This window comes from Besnoitia besnoiti, chromosome VIII (genome assembly GCF_002563875.1).
Source record: "Besnoitia besnoiti strain Bb-Ger1 chromosome VIII, whole genome shotgun sequence".
NCBI classification, from domain to species: Eukaryota; Apicomplexa; class Conoidasida; order Eucoccidiorida; family Sarcocystidae; genus Besnoitia; species Besnoitia besnoiti.
In genome coordinates, this window is record NC_042363.1 from 2352638 (window position 1) to 2372188 (window position 19551).

The 19551-nt window shown below is 61.8% G+C and overlaps 3 protein-coding genes across 3 annotated transcripts; 2 read left to right on the plus strand and 1 right to left on the minus strand.

Moving 5' to 3' along the window:
* On the plus strand, positions 1 to 7289 carry BESB_084560 (uncharacterized protein; the record flags this gene model as incomplete). The annotated part of the gene is made up of 2 exons (XM_029366806.1): positions 1 to 85; positions 703 to 7289. 2 exons carry the CDS (start codon positions 1 to 3, stop codon positions 7287 to 7289), a joined length of 6672 nt encoding a protein of 2223 aa, XP_029217266.1.
* A 2105-nt stretch (positions 7290 to 9394) lies between these two features.
* Positions 9395 to 12210, minus strand: BESB_084570 (TATA-box binding protein TBP2; the record flags this gene model as incomplete). The annotated part of the gene is made up of 4 exons (XM_029366807.1): positions 9395 to 9549; positions 10163 to 10414; positions 10481 to 10636; positions 11115 to 12210. The coding sequence occupies 4 exons, from the start codon at positions 12208 to 12210 to the stop codon at positions 9395 to 9397; spliced, it is 1659 nt and encodes a 552-aa protein (XP_029217267.1).
* Positions 12211 to 14592: 2382 nt separating this feature from the next.
* BESB_084580 (5-aminolevulinic acid synthase domain-containing protein) lies at positions 14593 to 19551 on the plus strand (the record flags this gene model as incomplete). Its single annotated transcript, XM_029366808.1, has 8 exons — positions 14593 to 15384; positions 15840 to 15981; positions 16428 to 16814; positions 17058 to 17141; positions 17429 to 17510; positions 17832 to 17994; positions 18376 to 18495; positions 19027 to 19551. The coding sequence occupies 8 exons, from the start codon at positions 14593 to 14595 to the stop codon at positions 19549 to 19551; spliced, it is 2295 nt and encodes a 764-aa protein (XP_029217268.1).

Sequence of the window (19551 nt, forward strand, 5' to 3'; positions counted from 1 at the left end):
ATGAATCCATGTGGATGTTCGCGATGGAGAGTGGCGACTACATTCATCGTTGCGCTCTCTACTGTCACTTCGCTCGTCGCTGGCGGTAAGTACGTGTTCTTTTAACTTGCACAACAGTCATTTGCGCCAGGAGAGCAGGTCACAAACTTTTTCACAATCTCAGATGACCCCAGGCGCACGTCTTAAACAGTAGGGATGCCATGGAAACTTCGATAGCTTGGCACAGGGTTAGCTTACGGCCTTGGGAAATTCGACCTGCTTTGTTTCACTCACAAGTCTTCCGGAACGCCCAAGACAGTGCACAGTGAATGCTGGCTGGCCCCGCGCAGCACAGCTTCCACAAGACACTACAGCCTGATGCTGTTTTGTTAGTTCGCTTGGTAGGGGTCGCGAGCTGTCTGTAGACGAACAGAGAAGGGAAAAAGACTAGCCAGAGCATCTCCAGAAAATGTGATACCTCCTGCCAGAACCGACCACCTGAAGAGACTGGAAAAAACCCCCCGTGCGCACTACCCTCACCACACTGAACGATGACTTTGACAAACGTCCCTCCCGCTTGCGGCCCGTGGACCTCACGATACCGAGGATGAGTTTTGCTTGGCCTCTCTGTGCAGTGTGTAAGTTTTTCCGGAGGGCAGAAGCAACGGGGGCTGTCATTTTTCCATAATCTTGGAAAAACTGTGGCTTCCACGTCTCCTTCAGCAAGGCCTCGAGGAGGCTCGCCACTTGGCTCCTCAACAGCTCAGAGATACAAGGCTGCTACCGCCTTCACCGAGCATATGGACCTTTTGATGGCGGATAAATCAGCTGGTCTCCTGAATGATGCAGAGGCAGTCCGAGCTGTAGAACAGTTCCTCACGAGTGTTTATGATGAGGTTGCTTCGGCCCCAGAAGAAGAGGCCGGCAAAGCTGCACCCCGAGAAGAAGCGGAAGGACATTCGACCGAGGACGCACAAGGGGCTGATGCTCTCCCAGATAGTTGGGAGGAGCTTGCTGTTGACGATTTTGACGGTATTCTTGTCCAGTTCATTGAGGCTGTAGGCGTGATTCCCAAGCCTGTGTTAGTTCAGGCGGGGCTTGAGAAGTACCGCGCATATTTGTGCCACCAACAGTTGTTGGCGCGATGTGCCTCAGGCAGAAGTTTGCCTGGCGGGAGCAGAGTTGATCCAAGCCCTGACTTTGTAGTGACTTCCGCCAATCCAGATGAAGGCCTCGCGGCGCGACGGTCTCCAATTCGTATCAGTATCTCGGTGCCAACGCCGCCTTCGCAGTCTCCCCGGAGGTCACGCCTGCCACCTCACAGGGAACGAGCCGGATCGGACTTGCCGGCGGCAACTGGCACCCCGCGAGAGAATGCGCCCGCGAGAGAGTTTGCTGAATCGAGATTCACAGCGGCGGAGACCCGGGAATCCCACTCAGATCCCAGGGTAGGGCAGCAGAACCCTGAAAGCTCTTCAGAAAACGATGGAGGCGGCACCAGTGAGCAGGCGACGAACACAGCTACCACACCACCTATGGCGCAGGCCACAGGTCCTCCTCAGCCTCGGCAGGTGTATTATCCGCCGCCCTTCCCAGACGCCAATGCCGCGCCCTATTTGCCCTTCTTCGCTCCACCGCTACAACATGTGCCGCTGTATGGCGGGATGCCGTGGCCCGGCGGTCCTCCTGTCGCACCCAGAGGCTCTCAGGGGAGTCCGTGGACAGCCAAGCAAGAAGGGCGTGAGACCAGCCGCGACAGCGCGCCTGAGGACACACCAGAAAACAACGCGCGAGAAAACGGTAGTCCTGAGGCACCGGGAAGCGCCAGCAGCGGCAGGCCCGGGGCAGAAGCAGATGCAGGTTCTGCCGTGCCCTACAGCCCTCCCCACCATGGTCATCGACCGTGGGACTGGGGGCCTGCGCCGCCGCCGTATTTCGCTCCCCCTCCTCCACCCCCGCCGCCATACTACGATCCGTATTATGATTACTTCCCGCCATACCTTCCGCCGCCTGGCGCGCCTCGTGGTGCATACGGCGAGGCAAGGAACGCCACTCAGCCAGACTCGCCTCTTAAAAACAGCGGCCGCCAGCAGCTGCCGCTCCGCCCCCGGCCTTACCTGCCTCCTGGAGGAGGGCCTCCTCCGAGACCCGGACCCGGCGGCGGCCCCCAGAGAATGCGGCCTCCCTCGCCCCCGCGAGCTGAAGCAGGAAGGGGCAGAGGCCCGCAACGGGAAATTCCGTCGTACCGCGCTGCTGGCGCATCACGGGCCTCTCCCACCGCCTCACCCCCTGTCTCCGCGGAGCCCTCGCCGGCGTCCGAGGTGAAGCAGGAAACGAATATGCCTCTGTCGCCGTCTGCGGCAGACGATGCATCTGGTGGACCAGCTCTGGGCGTTCCCGGCCTGCTTCCACCGGCGACAAGCCCTGATGAAGACGTCAAACGGACCCCGAGCCCGGCGAACAGAAGAGGGTGGGGGCAGGACGCAGGCAGACTGGGAGGCGAAGGGCAACCCGTGACGCTCGAGCCACCCCCCCCACATAGCGATAGGAGAGGTGCGACGGATGAACACGCCATTCCTCCGAGTCCCTCTCCCCTTAGCAGAGGAGAGACGCCCGCGGCGGGGTCGACAGAGAGGCGGTCTCCGCCTTTTGGCGTGCTGCCCACAGTGGACGTGCTGGGGACTACGGCGGGCGGCTCTGACACACAGCCCGGCTGGCTGCCAAGAAGGCCGCCGCCTGGCGGCCGCCCGCCGCCGACCATCACGACGACCAGCACTGTAACGACAACACAGGAGCCCGACGACATGTACTCAACGCGGCCAGTTCGGTTCACCAGACCCCCCGACTACCTCCCTCCTGAGCGACGCCCCCCGCGGGCCGCTTCGCGGGGCGGAGCGGCCGGCGTGGACGTGCGGCAGGCAGGCTCTGGCGCGACGGAGACACGGCTGCGTGAGCCGCCTCTGTACCCAGGCATAGCGCCGAGTACCTCGTCGTCAGCGCCGCCGAGGAACCGCCCCACAGGCACGTATGATGATGGCCTGTCTGAACTTGCCCAGGAACCCGGTTCGAATGTGGCGGCCCTGCCGCCGCAACCGTCTGGAGATTCCTTTGCCACTGCAACAAACACGAGACCGCCTCCTCGCTACACCCGTCCACCGGACTACTTGCCCCCGGATAAGCCTCCACCGGGGCCTGAGGATCCTGCACCGCCTCCCTCGCAGCCAGGCCCCATGCCTCGTCCTCCGGATGGCGGCCAGCCTTACCCCGTTCCACCGTATTACCCCCCGGGCTTTCCGTCCCCTGTGTACCCACCAGATATGCCCTACCCCCCGCCAGGCTACCCACCTTTTCACCCGGGACCGCCCCCCGGCTATCCTTCGCCGCCTGCCCCCGGGTATCCGCTGCCTCCCGGAGCCCCCCCTCCCCCTGAAACGCCAAACCCCAGCCCCGTGCCTCCAGGGACCCCCACTCCACCCGGAACCCCTCAGCCGGCGCCCACGACGACGACCACTCGGCGCCCCGTGCGATACACCCGCCCGCCACAATACGAGCCGCCTGACCAGCAGCCTCCTTCTCTCCCGGATCCAGCGCCCACTCCGGTGCCTCCGACACCTCCATACCCTCCACCTGTGTCTCCGCCGCCGCAACCGGTCCCTCCTTACTACCCCCCGTATCCTCCCTACTATCCCCCCACTCCGCCTCCTCAGCCACCTCCAGGCTACCCTCCAGAACAATCGTACCCGCCGTACTACCCGCCACCTCAGCCCTGGCCAGGGGCCACTCAGCCCTTGAGGCCAACGTCCCCGGAAGCAACGCAGCCAGACGATGGACGCGAGCCTCCCCCGGCGACCACGGGGCCCCCCGTGCGCTACACGCGTCCTCCGAAGTACCTCATTCGGCAGGAAGACTCGCCTCTGGGAAGAGGGCAGCCTCCACAGCTTGACGACGCCCCCGCATTGTCGCCGCCCCCCTTTGATTCCCTATACTCTTCACAGCCGCCGGCTGGAGGCGATGGAGAAGGGCCTCGCCTCTCTCCGCCATCTTATTTCTCCTATCCAGATCCAAATCATGGCAGCGCCGCTTCCCCCAGTGAGCGTGGAGGCCCTTCTCTGCCTGCGCCACCGGAGGTCCAGCTGAGGTTGCCGGTCGTTCCGGTGGACTCTCTAGAGCCGCTCGATCCCGGAAAATTTCCTAGCGACATTCCGGCTACGGGGGGACAGGCGAGAGCAAGGGGGGAGAGAGAGTCCCCAGACGCCTCGCAAGGCGCCCAGGATCCGTTGAACCCGCCGACCCGTTACTCTCCGCCTCCAGGTCAGCCGGCCTCGCAGCCCCCCCCTAACTTTGCTGCCCCTCCTCAGGGGGCTTACTCAAATGCAGGCGGGGCACTCTTCAGCCCCGAAGCAACAATACGACAGTACCCACCCCCACCTCCTCGCGCGGCGCGGCCCCCTGGAAGGTCCTGGGATGCGGTCGCAGACCTCGCAGGCTCGACCACGCAGCAGGGACTCTCTCTGGTTCCTCCGACGGCTTCAGATCCGCGACAGCCCCAGCTTGCGCGTCCCTCGCAGGCAGGCGCCCCCTCCTTGGTCTTTTCTCCTGCCCCACCGGACGGACGGAAGCCGTACGCAGAAGAGCGCCCGGCTGCACTTCGTGAGAGGCGAGCGGCTCCGCTGGAGATGGGCGCGCTGGAGATGGGCGACTACCTCGGGCCGCCGATGCAAGACGTGCCAGGCGAACAGATGCGACTGCAGGACGGGAACGCTTTTGGTCAGCAGCCTGTCGGCGCACTCGAAGAGCAGGAAGCGAGAAAAAGAAGGGTTCCCCCGGGAAACCCGCCACGCCTGCCCCCGCCGCAGAGTCCGTCGCCGCCGCTACCGCCCTACGGCGGAACAACCGGAGGACAGACGCCCGCGGACTACAGCGGGTCACCAAGCAGGCCTGACCCCTTCTTGGCCCCCGCGCGCCGTCCGCCTTTCCTGCTCCCTGTTCGCGAAGAAGACTCCGAGCCGACGGCAATCTCAAGGAGCATCCCGCCCCCGAATGGAGCATTCGCCCCTGAGAGGGATATCGCGGACCCGCCCTCTGTGGGTGCAGGGCAGCTGAAGCCTGGGACGAGCTGGGGAAGCGCTGCCGGCGGGGACCTCGGTACCCTTTCCCGGCTGTGCCCGGACTGCTCCTCTGAGGAGCTCTCCGAGTCGGATTCGTGGTCCTACTCTGACTCAGAAATGTCTAGCGAAGAGTCATACGCGTTCGATCGCCTGAGTCCAAGCATACGACCGCCGCTGGCACCTCCACAGAGGCCTCCAAGTCTTCAAAAACGAGACACGCCGCTTGCCTCTCCTTCACTTTCTTACCCAGTCCCGCCTGCATACGCGCCGCGACGCCGTCCGCCTCTTGCTCCCCTCCCACCTGAACCAACATATCCCCTTCGGCCCTCGACGCCTCTCTCTTACGCTGACGACTTTGAGCGGCCGCCACTGGCGGCCCGTCCAGACCTGTTGCCTCCCCCTCCGACGCCTCAGCCCGTGCCCGTGCCCCCTTCATCGTTACCGAGCCCTGAGCGTCAGCGTCTTTCGCTCTCTCCTGCGCTTCTCGAAACCCCGACGGGCGCCCCGCGTCCTGCGTCTCGTCTGCAGCCTCCTCTTCAACTCGCGCGCCCGGCAGATCCCCTGCGCCCTCCCACGCTGCCTCTCCCTGAGGCTCGAGCCCTCCCGCTTGGCGCCGCACCTCCGTCAAGCGACTACAGGGTACCGGACCCCCGCATCCGGAACGAAGACGAGGCCCTTGTCCCCCCGGCACTTCTCCCGCGGAGTCCGCAGCTCGCGCCCCCTCTGCCGGAAGACTCTGCGGGCTTCGTCGTGCCTCCGCCCCCGCTGCCGCCTCGCGATGTTCAACGCCCCCGCCCCCTGCCCGCCGGCGCCCCGGAACTTAACGACGAAACGTATTCTCGGATGGAGGTCCCGTTGACCCAGGGCCGCGTGCAGCCCCCGGAGACGCTTGTGCGGCGTGCCGGGCCGCCGGGGCCGGTGCGGGGCGCCAGAGGCGACACGGGGCCTTCGAACTATGTCTACGAGAGTATGCCGACGACAACAGAATTCGGCGCAGAAGTAGAGAGGGACTGGGGGGTCGGAGAACGAGAGCGCGCGACGCGCAACGCAGGCGGGGCCGCCGAGCTTGCCCGCCCGCCTCTCTCGCCGAGCTGGAGATCCCCACCTCCGTTGCGAGCTTCTTCTCCACCTCTTGCTGCGCCGCCTCGAGCGCCCGCCGCTGTGCCTCTTCGCACAAGAACCTATGTGGCTCAAGCGCCACCGAGTTTTCCTTCTGGGACATGGACAGCAAAGGAGACGGCCGTAGAGAGCGTTTCGCGAGAAGGCGTGCGGCAGCCTCCGCCACTTTCTTCTGCCCTGCCTCCGGCGCGTCGACCCGCGCTGTCTGCGTTGGTGCCGTCGCCGCCCGCGCCGGTCCCGGGGCCGCTCGCGAAACCGGCAGCAGAGGCCGTGCTCGCTTTGCGAGGCGACGAGACCAAGGCGGGATCGAGCCTCGCGTCCTCTCCCCCCCTCTTTGTTCCGTCTGCCTCTTCGCGACCCCTAGGCGCCGCCTCCAAGTCTGTCTCTTCACGTCGCGAAGAGCGCCCCAAGTTCGCCGCGGCCGCCCAGCGCTGGTCCATTCGCCCGTCGTGGCGGGAGGTCGCCGCAGAGGGCAGCCCGGGCCTGGCGCTCGCTGCCCGCGAAATCTCTCCTCTCTCGCCATCGAAAGCTGCAGGGGGGGCTGTGTTTGTCGACGCGAAACCAGAGAAGGGTTTCGAGAGACGGGTGGGGGAAACGCGCCTCTTTGCGCTTCCTCCGCCCTCTCGACAGACCTTGAGACCTCGAGACGGTGTTTTTGAGGAGGCAACGGGGATGAGTTTCTTCGCCGAACGGGAGGGCGTAGACAAAACTGAGCTCTCCTCTCCCGTGCGCCGCCCAGCCAACGCAGTGCTGCGGCCCACGGCGGACTCTGCGGGCGCTGTAGGGGCGCCGGAGCAAAAGGCAGAGCCTGGGACGGCCGTGCTTATAGGCAGGAGAGACGTTTTAAGAGAACAAATGAAATCCGCTTCGTCTCTTGTGCCCTCCGCCGCACTGCCTACTTTCTCTGTGCGTGACGCGGCCTACGTACGCACGACTTCCAGCTCTCCCGCGACTCCTCAAAGAGTGCAAATCACCTATACAGACAAATCCCCAGAAGCCTTCGCAGGCAAGGAGGGGATGCGGACAGTGATCCTAGGGGGAGAGGCGCCACCGAAAAGAAAAAAATACCAGAGATGGGCCTGAAACGCACAACACGCGTGCACCACAAATGAGGTGCTCGGCGTGTTGGACTGCAGCTACACCTAAGAACATGACTGGGATGATAAAGGACAGACAGGGGAAGTGAGAAAGACTATGCGAATCCACAAGAATCCGGTAAGGCAATCGTCCGGAAGTCACGCCTCATGCACGCCAACGAGGAAACAGCTTTCAGTTTACCCGCTCATTTCACAATATAGAGATCTGGCTCTTTGTATTGACGTTTTGTCGGGCGCCTCTTGCCGAGACTGCTGACGTCTCTTTGCTTCTGTTCGGTTCAATTTTCTCGAAAACTTGTCTTCTCTGTTTTGCCAACGCGCACCACCGCGTTGGGGACAGTCGGTTCACCGTCTACACCACAGTATTATTGTCATTCTTGTGATCTCACATGAAAATGATGCAAAGCAGAGGGGATGCAGGCTGCGTCCTTCCCTCTGCGACGTTTTGGCTGCTTCCTGTTGTGAGAAGTTTGCATCGGCGTTATCTCACAAACATCAATGAAGACAACCTTGCGGCTAGTCAGCCACACCGATGCAGTTGAGATGCCTCTGTCGAACACACCCGGAACTGTAGAGGCAGCCACGCGCGACAAACGCAATATACATAACGACATAGATATACATACGCATCTATGCGTGTGTTTTAACTCCACGCACGCTTGTTAACTACATACACACCTATTTTATACAGAAGCACGTGCGTTTAAACTGACTGCAACTCTGTATCCCTGTGGGAGGGCACACATCCCGGCCTTGCCTTGCTGCAAGACGAAGTGGAGTGGGCGATCTCTTTCAACGGCGGCTTAGCACCTGTCGGTGTGAGCCCTCCAGCATCTGCTGTCTATGGGAGAGCTCCGCTTCACTCAACTTCACTCCGTGACAGCAGCTGACTACGTACCACAGAACGAAATAAAGAAGTGTGCGATATCTGTGCGTCTTCGGTCCTACGTCCATTTGCCTCACGCGGCAGTGGCTGTCGCGGCGTCCTCTTCCGCGCTGCACGACTTCTGGCGACCACGTGGACTTCACTTGCCTCTCGACTGAAACAGGTTGCTGTGGCGAGACCTTGAATGCGAAGCCGGAGGGCAACCTCGCGAGCGTTCGACTACGAACGCTTCGAAACACTTCTGCGCAAAAAGTGTCGCTTCCCACGGCCAAGCCGCGCCCAGGAAGTCGTGCACGCGCCAATCAAACCTGGATGAGCCGGCGAACATCTGTGCCCCCCCCCAGCCCAGATCTAACTGTATCTGTATCGACCTATCTCTATCTGTCCGTGCATATCTAGCGCGACGACACGCCCAGTCGGCGTGCTTCTGGCACGACGTCAGCGGCGCCCCGGTAAAACAGCCTTGAAAAGTTGAGAGAACTCTGTCGTGTGCGCATCTACCCAGGCGCCTGCAAGAGGAGAAACAGCGCCGCCTCCGGCAGATCCCAAAAAACGCAGGCCGCGTCACGACTTTTTGCGAAGACGCAGGCCTCTTGGATCCCAGCCGCGCGCGGGCCTCCCGCCTTGCACTCCCCCTATGCTGTTCGCCGACCTAGGCCTGCTGCGCCGCCGCCCTCTTCGCTACCAGCGAATGTAAGACCTTGCCTCCCCCACCACGGATTCCTCTTCTCATGCACTCGGGAAAACGCCCTCCACGGCGACGCGCAGCCTCCTCCAGGCCTACGTACCTGTCTACCGACAAACAGACGCACACACGCATGCCTAGGTCCACGCTGATGTCTACACACATTTACGTCTATATATCTGTGTGACGTTTGAGCGACGCTACACGGAAAAAAGGCCCTGCCCACGCCCGACAGACACCTCTAGCGAGAACTGTCGAGGGTAGTGAAGGCCCTCGCGCTCTGTATCTCAGAGTCGAAGAGCTCAGTGCGCACACACGGCGAGAGTGACGCGCTTCTCAAGTCGACTCATCCAGCCACAGCAGTGAGACACGAGGCAGCACCGCGCCCGCAGGCAACTGCAGAGACGAGAAAACAAGAGTCGTGAGACTCGAGAGAGACGGGAAAAAGCAGTGCCCGCGCTCGAGAAACCCCGACGCGGCTCAGCTGAGGAGAAGAGAGGGCGCGACGGCATCTAGCGGGTCACTGGTGGTACCGGATGAGCACTGGGTAAAGCGCCTCGAACACGTGGTTCACTTCGCTCAAATTTTTGCATCCTGTGATGACAACTTTGCCGCTGACGAACACCAGCAGAACGGCCTTCAGAGACGCCGTCGGATTGTAACGGTAGACGAGCCCTGGAGACGAAAAAAACCCAGAAAACCCGGCGTTGAATCCTGAGGCACCCGAAGGGCGCCTCGCCAGCACGCAGAAACGGTCGCCCCCCCCGACACGCCAACGAGCACGCCCCGAGCCGACGCGCGCCGCCGGCCGCTTCGCTTCACGCGTAATCCTCAGGCGGCGGGGCGTTAGAGCCTCCTCGCCTCCCTCGCACGAAGCTGCGATCCGCCTGCCGGCAGCGTATCGTGAACATGGCAAAAACAGCCTTCGAGAGCTCTAAGGAACGGGCCCCCAGGCGCGAGACGACTGGACAGGGGGCGACACGCCTCAGAACACTGCGGCCGGCGCACATGTCCGCGGACATGTCGAAGATCTCATGAACTCGACATTCTCCAGGCTCCATGACACCGACGCCTGCGCGCCTCCGCTCCACACACGCCCTGCCGCATGCGCACGCCGTCTGTCAGGCTCTCTGTCGACTTTTCGCGCCATTCGGCTATCACTCGAGTCTTCTCTGGCGTCGGATGCGCTCACTTCATCGTGCGTGAATCGGATACGCAGAGATGCACCGGTTTACAGATCTAAATCCACGTATGTGTGAGGACGCGACGCTCTGCCGAGCCGACTTACCCGAGAAGAGCTCGGGTTCGTAGCTGGAGAATTCTTTGTGTTCGAAGGCGAGGCCCTCGAGTCGGACGGGCACTCCGCAGTCTGCGCTGGCGACGACGTTTTCGACTTTGAAGTCGCGGAGACACAGTTTCCTTCTCCTTCGCTGCTTCCGACTTTCCTTCTCGGCGCGCCCCATCGACGCCTCCGGGCTCGGCAGGGCGACAGCTGCACACGGGCCTGCTGCGGCGCTCGCCTCTTCGCCGCCGACTTCCTCTTCGCTGCCTGTCGCGGCATCCCGTTGGCCTTGTGGACTTCTCTCGGCTGGCTGCGCCGTCGAACTGCAGGAAGGAAGCGACGGAAGAGGACTCGCGCGAAGCAGACTCTCCGCGCCCTTCTCAGTCCCGCCGCAATACGCAAACGTAAGCATTCGCGCGACCAGCCGCGCCGCCCGCTCAGCCTCCGCTTCGCTTCGCGCGCCGGTGATCATAAGGCGACCTAGCCAGCAAGACGCCCACGCACCACACAGCACGCCTGATCGACTCGCGAGACGGAGAAAGAGAACGTCTGATGGTTGCCCGCCACCCGCGCAGCCCACGCCTTTGAAGAGGACGCGACAAGCGTCTCAAGTTTTGAACCGGCTGCCGACGCCCCCTCTACGCACATACACGAGCTCAAAGACATCCACATCTACGCAGAAATACATACACATGTGTATGGACATCTAGGTACTTGCATATTTATACATATCTAGTACGTGTATACATAGTTCCACAAGTTTTGAGAGGATGTCCCGGCCGCAGAGCTATCTGCGAGTGCGCTCCTGAACGCCCGGAGCTCCACGCGTGTAGACGACGTGCTCGTCGCCAAAAGCATGCGTTGCTTCTCGACAAAGAAGTAGAGAGACAAACCACGCAAGTCCCTCCTCCGGCGCACAAGAAACATGCGTCCGCAAGCAAGTCCGGAGAGCGCTCACCAGATCTGAACACGAGGACGGTACACTTCGGGTTTCTGAGTCGGATGATGCATGCGTTGATTTTTCGCGGGTTGTACTCCGCGAATCTGCAGCTGATCGCGAGGTGGCGCAGATCGAGTTTGACCTCTTCGTTGTCGGTCGTCCAGGCGCAAGCGCCGTCTTCCTCTTGCAGCGTCTTCCACGCGACGCGGCCCGAAGCCACGACGTTCTGTACTTCCGGCACAGTCGGCGGCGAAAAGAGCGGCGGCGCTGCAGCGAGGATATCCTGTTTTTTCAGAGACAAAACACTCTCTCCCCCCTGCGTCTCTTTGATCTGACTCGCGTGCGCGGGCGCGAGCGCCAGCAAGCTCTCCGCCGAGAGCGAGACAGAAGACGCCGCGCCGGACGGGGGGGGAAAAGAAGAGAGAGGCGAGGGCGCCGGCAGCCCAGACGGTGAACAGGCCCCCTGCTGGCCCAGCACCGAGAGCCGCGCGGACGCAGGCGAGGGAGGGGAGGACGCGGAAGACGCATCTTCCTGACCGCCGAGGGAAGGGAACGACGCTGCAGCCACATCGAAGGAGGCGACCGCGTCTTGAGCCGCGGAGCTCGGCAGCGGGTCGCCGCCCTCGCCGTCGGCGCCCGCCGTGGAGGGCGCGAGGAGAGACTCGATGAGCGCCGCGTCGGTTTCGAAGGTGAATCCAGAGAAATCTTGATTCACGTCGGACAGACATGAGCCGAGCAGCAGCAGGCCCTCCTCTTCGTGCTCTTCCTTCCCCACCACGCGCCTCGTGAGGAATCCTTCGTCGCAGCCCCCCTTCTCTTCGCTCTCGCGCTCCTCACGAGGCGAAAGAGAGGAAGAAGAGGCGTGCGCCGCAGGCGCCGCGGACGAAGAGGCGGAGGGCGACACGCCAAGCAAGTCTGTGCCTCCGCCGGATGCAGGCGCAGACGTGGGGAAGGTGGAGGCGTCGTCCCCGTTGCGGCAGACAGAGCCTCGTTGCCGCTTCGGAGAAAAGTCGTCGCCTTCGGCCTCGAGCATGAAGGAAAACGCAGACGACGAGCGACGGCGCTTCTCCCGCCCTGCGCCGCCCGCCTCCTCACGCCGCGCACCCTCCTCCATGCTGTAGGGACAGCCTCCGAGACCTCCACGCGGAGAGGGGGGGGCGGTGGATGCGCGTGAGGCGTGAGGCACTTCTGAAGGGGTGTGAAGAGGGAGAGGCGCTTCGCGAGTCCGCCGCGCGCCGCTGCAGAGTCGCGGGCGAAGAGAGGCGAGGAGCGGAGTGACGCGGAGAGCCTACGCGAGGCGCATGCGGCGGCCGCTGGGCGCGAACATGTCTTGAGGCGATGGGCGCCGGCAGGCGTCGGCGAGGCGTGAGCCGGCGCGGCGCGAGAGCGCGAGTCTCGCCGCGAATCGCTTTCTGCGAGAAAAACGCGACAAGCTACACCCCCGAGCAGAGGAGCCACACGGAGAGCGGGAAGAAGGAAGCCGGTCTCTCGAGTCGGGGCGAAAGAAGGGAGAAGAAGATGCGGAGAGACCAGGCGAAAGAAAAGAGAAACGAACAAAAGCAGGCGAACCCCAGGCAGAGAAAAGAAGGGAGAAGTGGCCTAGGCGAGCAGGGGGCGTCGTAGAGACACAAAGGAGCGACAGACAGGCAGGAAGCAGGAGGGCGAAAAAGAGACAGAAGACGGGAGAAGACGAGAGAAGACGAGAAGAGAGAGTAGAAAAGAGAGGCGAATTTCCGCAAGCGTCTCTTTCCTCATGCAAGACAGGAGGAGAGTCTGCGTCGTCGTCCCTGGAGGCAAGCGTGTCATCTGTTCGCGTTTCTTTGCTCTGCGACTTTTGGCTCGGCGCGGCTTAAACTCCGCGAGCCAAGAAGTCAAAAGGCCTGCGCCGGAGACAGGCCAGCAGCGACAAGCTCCACGTGACGCTTGTACAGCGTCGGCTGCCGCGAAAACTAGCGACTCGTCTTTCTCGAAACAGAGAAGAGTTGCCTGTTTTCTCCGCTTGCTCGTTCCGCCGCTCTTCCCGACGACGACCCGCCGCCGCGCTCGCTCTCCTCCGCAGTCCCCCTCTGCGACACACGCGCCCTTCGTTGTCTCTGTTTCTGGCAGCTGCGCACAGTCGCCCGCGTGGCTCCCGCCCTCGAGTTGTTTGCATTCGTTTCTGCCGTTTTGTTTCCTAAAGGAGAGCCGAGAGAGAAGGAGAGAGAAGGAGAGAGGGGAGAGAGAGAGGAGAGAGAGAAAGAGAGAAAGAGAGAGAAAGAGAGAAAGAGAGAGGAAGCAGAACTTGCTCGCGGCCGCATGTCGTTCTCACCCGGAGTTCCCGCTGCCCGAGAGAGAGTCGTTTTCTCTCTCGCTCCGGCAGAGGCCTCGGCGCCGCGGACCCACCCAGCCGACACACCTGCGCACAAGTCGTCAGCGTAGATCTCTGCGTGTATAGCTTCCATCGAGCTCAGCTGACACCCACAGCTTCGCTAGCGAGGTTGTTTCGCCTTTTTCTTTCACAACGCGTCGTCTCTGTGCGGGGCGTCGTCGGGTCGCCGATCGGACTCGTTTTTGCTGGCTCGGTGCAGCGAGCTCTCTTCCCCGTCTTTTTCGCTCTGTCCGGCTTTCTCTTCTTCCTCCCTTCGTCACTCTGCAAGCAAGCGCCATTCCTTTTTCGGTTCGCATATATGCGCGTCCTAACCAACCGTCTGTCCTCCGCGTCGAAACGGGCACCCCCGTCAATGAAGTCGTCCCTGTGCTGAGCTGTCAGATTCGCGTGTTTGCAAGTCTCTCGAGTCGCCGTCGCCTACGAATGTCTACGCACATCGTAGTGCGCGTGCCCAGAAATTGACTTGTGCATGTATATGTACGCTCTGAGTAAGCATACGCAGTCTTCTTGTTTTTTTCTATGTGACGAGCCAGCGAAGGGACGCCTCGAGCTTCCGCTTCCATCGCCGATTTGCCGAGACTTGTTCAATGCAGCCTCTCGAGAGGGGCGTCCGCTTTTCAAAGACACATTCCGCTCCTTCTTCCGCGAATCGACTGTCGCTTGCGAACCCCGCATTGCCGTTGTAGGCAAATATTTAGGTAGATGTACGCGCTGCTGCCTGCATCAGCGTCTGTTTGCGGGCAAGCCTTCCGCGTGAGGCAGACTCGACGCAGCGCCTCGTTTCTCCACACGAGCGAACTGGTCCCTCGACTTTCGGCGTTTTGGCATGAGTGACGGGCAGCGCACGCAGACACTGGAGAATCGGTTTTCGCGTTTTTTCTGCGTCAAACACACCTTCCAGCGGAGCCTCGGGAAACAGGGCTCCGCGAAGAAAGTGGGAGTAGGGGCGAGCGTTACGTACATCCGCCCCGCGCATCTTCGTCTCCCAGACGTCTAGGGATTTTTCCGCGTGTCCGAGGCCTCCGCGGCTGCGTGTGTTTGCGTGAGTCGCGCCGCCGCGAGTTGCTTGCGCGGCATCCTCGGCGTTCAGTTCTGCCGTGTTTTTTGCGCGCCTTCTCAGCAGCCGAGATGTCGCGCTTCGCCCCTCGTCGCTCGGCGCCCTGCGCCAAGGCCTCGGCCTCGAGCCACGCGTGTCCCTTTCTCTCGCGTCACACGAACGAGTCTCTCTCTTCGCTCTTTCCCTTCCGCGCCTTTTGTCCAGTGGCCTCCAAGTTCGACTCGGCGACGCTCCCCGCAGTCATGCGCGCGACTACGATGAAGCACCAGCTGTTTCCGCACTTGTCCTCCTCGCCCTCCGCCGCGCTCGCGGGCGCGCTCGCGGGCAGCGCGGCTGCGGGCGCGTTGGGCTCCAAGGCGACGGAGCCGAAACCCAGCGGGCTCTGCGCGGCGGCGCGGTCCGACGCCGCGGCCGCCAGCGAGTGTGCGCTGAAGGCCCCGGCGCAGGCTGAGGCGAGCGCGGAGGCGCTGTCGCCGTTCTACTACGAGAGGCGCTTCTCAGAGGCGATCAACGAGCTTCACGCGGAAGGCCGGTACCGCGTGTTTGCGCAGCTGCAGCGGAAGCGCGGCTCGTTCCCCAACGCCTCCATCTTCTTCGACCGAAACAGCGGCTGGGAGGGACAGCGCGAGCAGACTGGAGTCGCGGCGCGACCTGAGGGGGTCCAGCCGGAGGCTGCCAACAGGGACGGCGAAGAGTGGATGGCGAGAGCAAATGCGCAAGAGGAGTCGGGGGGCGTCGCGACCGCAGGGCTCTCGGCGGCGCGCGCCGTCGCGGACGTCGCGAAGGAGCTCGTGCAGGGAGAAGTCCAGCTCTGGTGCTCCAACGACTACTTGGGCATGGGACAGAATCCCCTCGTCATCAAGGTGAGACAGGCGGCGCCGACGCTGAGGGAGCGGAGGGAACAGATGCGGAGGGGAGGGGGGAGGTCGCGCGGCGCGCGGCTGCAGACACTGCCGAGAAGAGAGAAAGACGCGACGCCCTGGCGTGATGCGTCTCGCGCGCGCGCCGCACAACGACGCAGCGGCACATGCGAACAGAGGCGCAGACGAGGGAGGCGAAGCCAGCTGCGCTGAGGAAGAGACGCGTAGATGTCGCGAGACGGAGCGCCAAGCGCAGCGCGCCAGTCTTCCTTTGCTTCGCCCAGGCGTGCGCAGGGAGCCCTCGAGTGTGCGTGGGCTTCGCTCTCGACTCAGCTCATGCTGCCGACGCAGGTCCGGCTTCCGCCCGAAGGGCCTCCGCGCGTCTCTTGTCCGGTCTTGGCGAGCCTCGCCCCTCGTCCCCAACCCCAAACGTGCTGAAGAGCTTGCTTCGTTTTCAGGCGGCGCATGAGGCTCTAGAAGCGGCGGGTGCCGGCGCAGGGGGGACGCGCAACATCAGCGGGAACTGCACGTATCATCTCGAACTCGAGCGCGAGTTGGCTGCGCTCCACGGCAAGGAAGCGGGGCTTCTCTTCACGTCCGGTAAGCTGCGGAGAACCCCGGGGAGTCTAGTCTCTGGCTAGTCTCTCGCAAAACGCAGCCGCGTCCGTTAGACCGACAGAGCAACGGGGCTCGGCTGGAGTGAAGAAACTCCACTTTCGACGGTTCCACAAAAGGGAACCAGAGGAGTTTTCTCTCTCCCTTTTCTTTTTCTCTCTTTTCCTTTTTCTCTCTTTTTCTTTCTCTCTCTTTTTCTCTCTCTCTCTCTCTCGCTTTTTTGCAGCGGTAGCTACGTCGCCGAACTCGTGTGGCGCCGTGACGGGGCGTCCGGGCGCTGCTTCCCGGCTGCTGTCTGTCTGGCTGTCGCCCCGGCGGTCCCGTCGGCGTGTAGGGCGTGCATGGGGTTGAAGATTAATGATACGGTATTTAAGGCGCCCATCCAGGTGCTCAGATATGGATCGCTGCGGCTTTGCGTCGCGTCCGCGCAGGCTACGTGGCGAACGAGGCGACGCTGTCGACGCTGGGCAAGCTGCTTCCGAATCTGCACATCTTCTCTGATGAGAAGAATCACGCATCGATTATCGCGGGGATTCGCGGCGCGCGCTGCACCAAGAAGATCTTTCGGCACAACGACTTGATTCACCTCGAGAGTCTCCTGGCGGAGGCGCCTGCGGACGTGCCCAAACTGATTGTCTTCGAGAGCATCTACAGCATGGACGGCAGCGTCTCGCCAGTCAAAGAGATCTGCGACCTCGCGGAGAAATACAACTCGCTCACCTACATCGACGAAGTTCACTCCGTCGGCATGTATGGCCGCACGGGCGGCGGCGTAACCGAGCAAACTGGGCAGCAGCTGCGCGTTGACCTCATCAACGGTTAGTTCTCTCTGCGCCCGTTTCGTCGCCTCTGTGCGCGTGTGTTGCGCCCGCCATCTCACCTTTTTGCTGTCTCACTCTCACCTCCCTGCACTCTCACCCCCCCCCCCCCCCAAACCCTAAACCTCGCTGCGCCCTCACTCTGCGATCTCCGCGCCCGTTTCCTCGCCTGTCTCTTGTGCCTGAGCGTGGCGCTGCGGGCCTCTCACCTGCGTGGCTGTCGGATGTCCTGCCTGCCTGCAGGCACTCTGGCGAAGGCGATCGGCGTTTTTGGCGGCTACGTCGCGGGCAAAGCCACGTTGGTCGACTGCATTCGCTCCTACGCCGGTAAGAGCTCGCGCCGCAGAGGATCAACTGTGGAAAAGCAAGAAGGGCTTAGGCTCCAAATGGAGACGCCTTCGCTCGCGAGTTCGCGTGCACTGTCCCTTGCTCTGCGTGTCTGCCGGAGATCTCGGCCTCGCCTTTGAGGCAGCTCCACGTAGCTCTCATGGCATCGGATGCTTCCCTGGGAATGGCGGGACTACAGCTGATGCCCAGCTAGCTAAAACGCGTCTGTCGACCGTCCGTCTCGCGCATAGGCTACGCCTCTCCTTTTTCTTCTGTTCTGTGTCCAGCGGGATTCATCTTCACCTCGTCGGTGCCGCCGGCCGTCGCGGCCGCTGCGACGGCTTCAGTGCGCTATCTGCGTCGCTCTTCGTAAGTAGTCACTCAGTGGCGTGTTCGCTGTTCGTCGCTTTATCTTTTTTCTCATGAACATGCGCAAGCTGTCTCGGTCGCGCATGCCGTCGTGAGGCCTTCGCTTGTCTCGCGCAGGTTCTCTAGCCTGCGTGTCTCTCTCTCGTGGGAGCTCGTCTTCTCCCCGGAGTTCAGCTGCTTCCCGGTGTCGCCCTTGCTCGCTTTCTTTCCGCGTTTGCCGCGCTTGTCTCGGTCGAGATCACCCCCCCCTCTTGCGCGGTGTGCGGTTTCTGTGTTCGCCTGTCTCACTCGTCTCTGCGCGTTTTCTTCGCTTTTCTTCAGCGAAGAACGCTACCTGCAGCAGGTGCGGGCCGCCCAGCTGAAGACTCTGCTCATCTCGCGCGACTTCCCAGTTTTGATTAATCCAAGCCACATCGTGCCGGTCCTCGTCGGGTGCCCTATTGCGTGCAAACGCGCGTCTGATCTCCTGCTCCACGAGCACAAGGTAAGAAGAGAGCAGAGTCCTTTCCGCCGTTGAGACTCTCGCCGCGAATCCTGCGCGCTTTTTCGGCCCCCCTCCGCTGAAAAAAGCCGCGGTCTCCGCCGCCGCTAGCGGGAAAGAGCGCGAAAACCTCATGCTCAACGAGTGAAACTGTCTGAGGAGAGGTGGACTGACAGCTGCGTGGGGAGCGCCCTAGATCCTACACGGCGTTTGCAGAAGATAAAACGCCAACACGTGCGGAGGGTAAAATAGTCTTCTTGTGTGTCTACATAAGAAGCCTCTTTTACCGAGGTGGCGCGCGCGTCTCCTCTCTCTTCGTGGGGACGAAGGTCTTCAGATGCCGACCCTGTCGTCCCCTCTGTTTGCCTGCTTTCTGTGTGCCAGCTATACATCCAGCCGATCAACTATCCGACTGTTCCCAGAGGCACCGAGCGCCTACGAATCACACCAGGGCCTCTCCACGACTACGATGACCTTCTGCGACTCACCGACGCCCTAGACCAGGTGTGCAGACCTACCCCATCCTTATATCTATATATCTGTTAATTTTGAGAGGAGTGTTTGGGACGAGTTTGAATGCAGCGCCTCACACGGCATCTGCGTGTATGCATATATATATATATATATATATATATATATATATATATATATATATATATATATATATATACGTAGAAATTTTTTATTCATTTTGAACTTTTTTATTTATTCGGGGGCATGTGGCGACAGACAGACGCCGAGCTCTGACCATGTTTCTGCGGGCGTGTAGACGTACGCGTGCATGGCCATACGTGTTACAGGTGCATTTCTTTCTGTCTATCTATTATCTGTCTTTGTCTCTCTGTATTTACCGGCATACATGTACATCGTTCATCGTGGCAACTGCGAAAGGTTGCCGCCCGCAAGGGAGAGGTGCTGTGTATCGCATCCGCGGCGTTCTTGCGTCACTCGCAACTGGAGTGCATGTGGATTTGCACCTGCAGTCAAGAATGACGTGTTTCACGCTCGAGTTTCTTGTAGAAACTTTTTTTTCAGGTCTGGAATGCGTTGGGCCTGGTGCGTGCGACGGAGTTCAAGGCGTCGCGTGGGCTGCTCGTGGGCCCCCACGCGGTGGCGCGCCTGCGTGAGGAGGCTGCTGAGCTCGCGCCCTCTGCAGCGGCGCTGGAGCGCCAAGAGGAGCAAGTCGTGATGCGGCAGGCCGTGGAAGAATGTCGTCAGAAGAGCAATCGCCGCGCGGCGCACCTGCTCGAGGAGATGCTGAAGGCTCAGTTTTTCTTCTCGCAGCGCCAGCCGCGCGTGCAAGAACTGCACTCTGTCGACCGACTCAGAGCGCAGGACGAACCTATGCAGTCCTCCTTCGCGCTGTCGCCCTCGTTCGCGCTGCGGCGCCGCAGCCGCTTCCTCGCCCGCGGAGGGGACGCACGCGAAGAAGACCTGTTGCTGTCGCAGGCCTCGCTGAGTCTGGGCGAGTGCGTCAACAGAGATGCGGCCGAAATGGAAGCGGACGCGCCCTCGCGGGAGCAGGCGGCACGTGAGCGGCGCATTGAAGTGAGGGCTTGA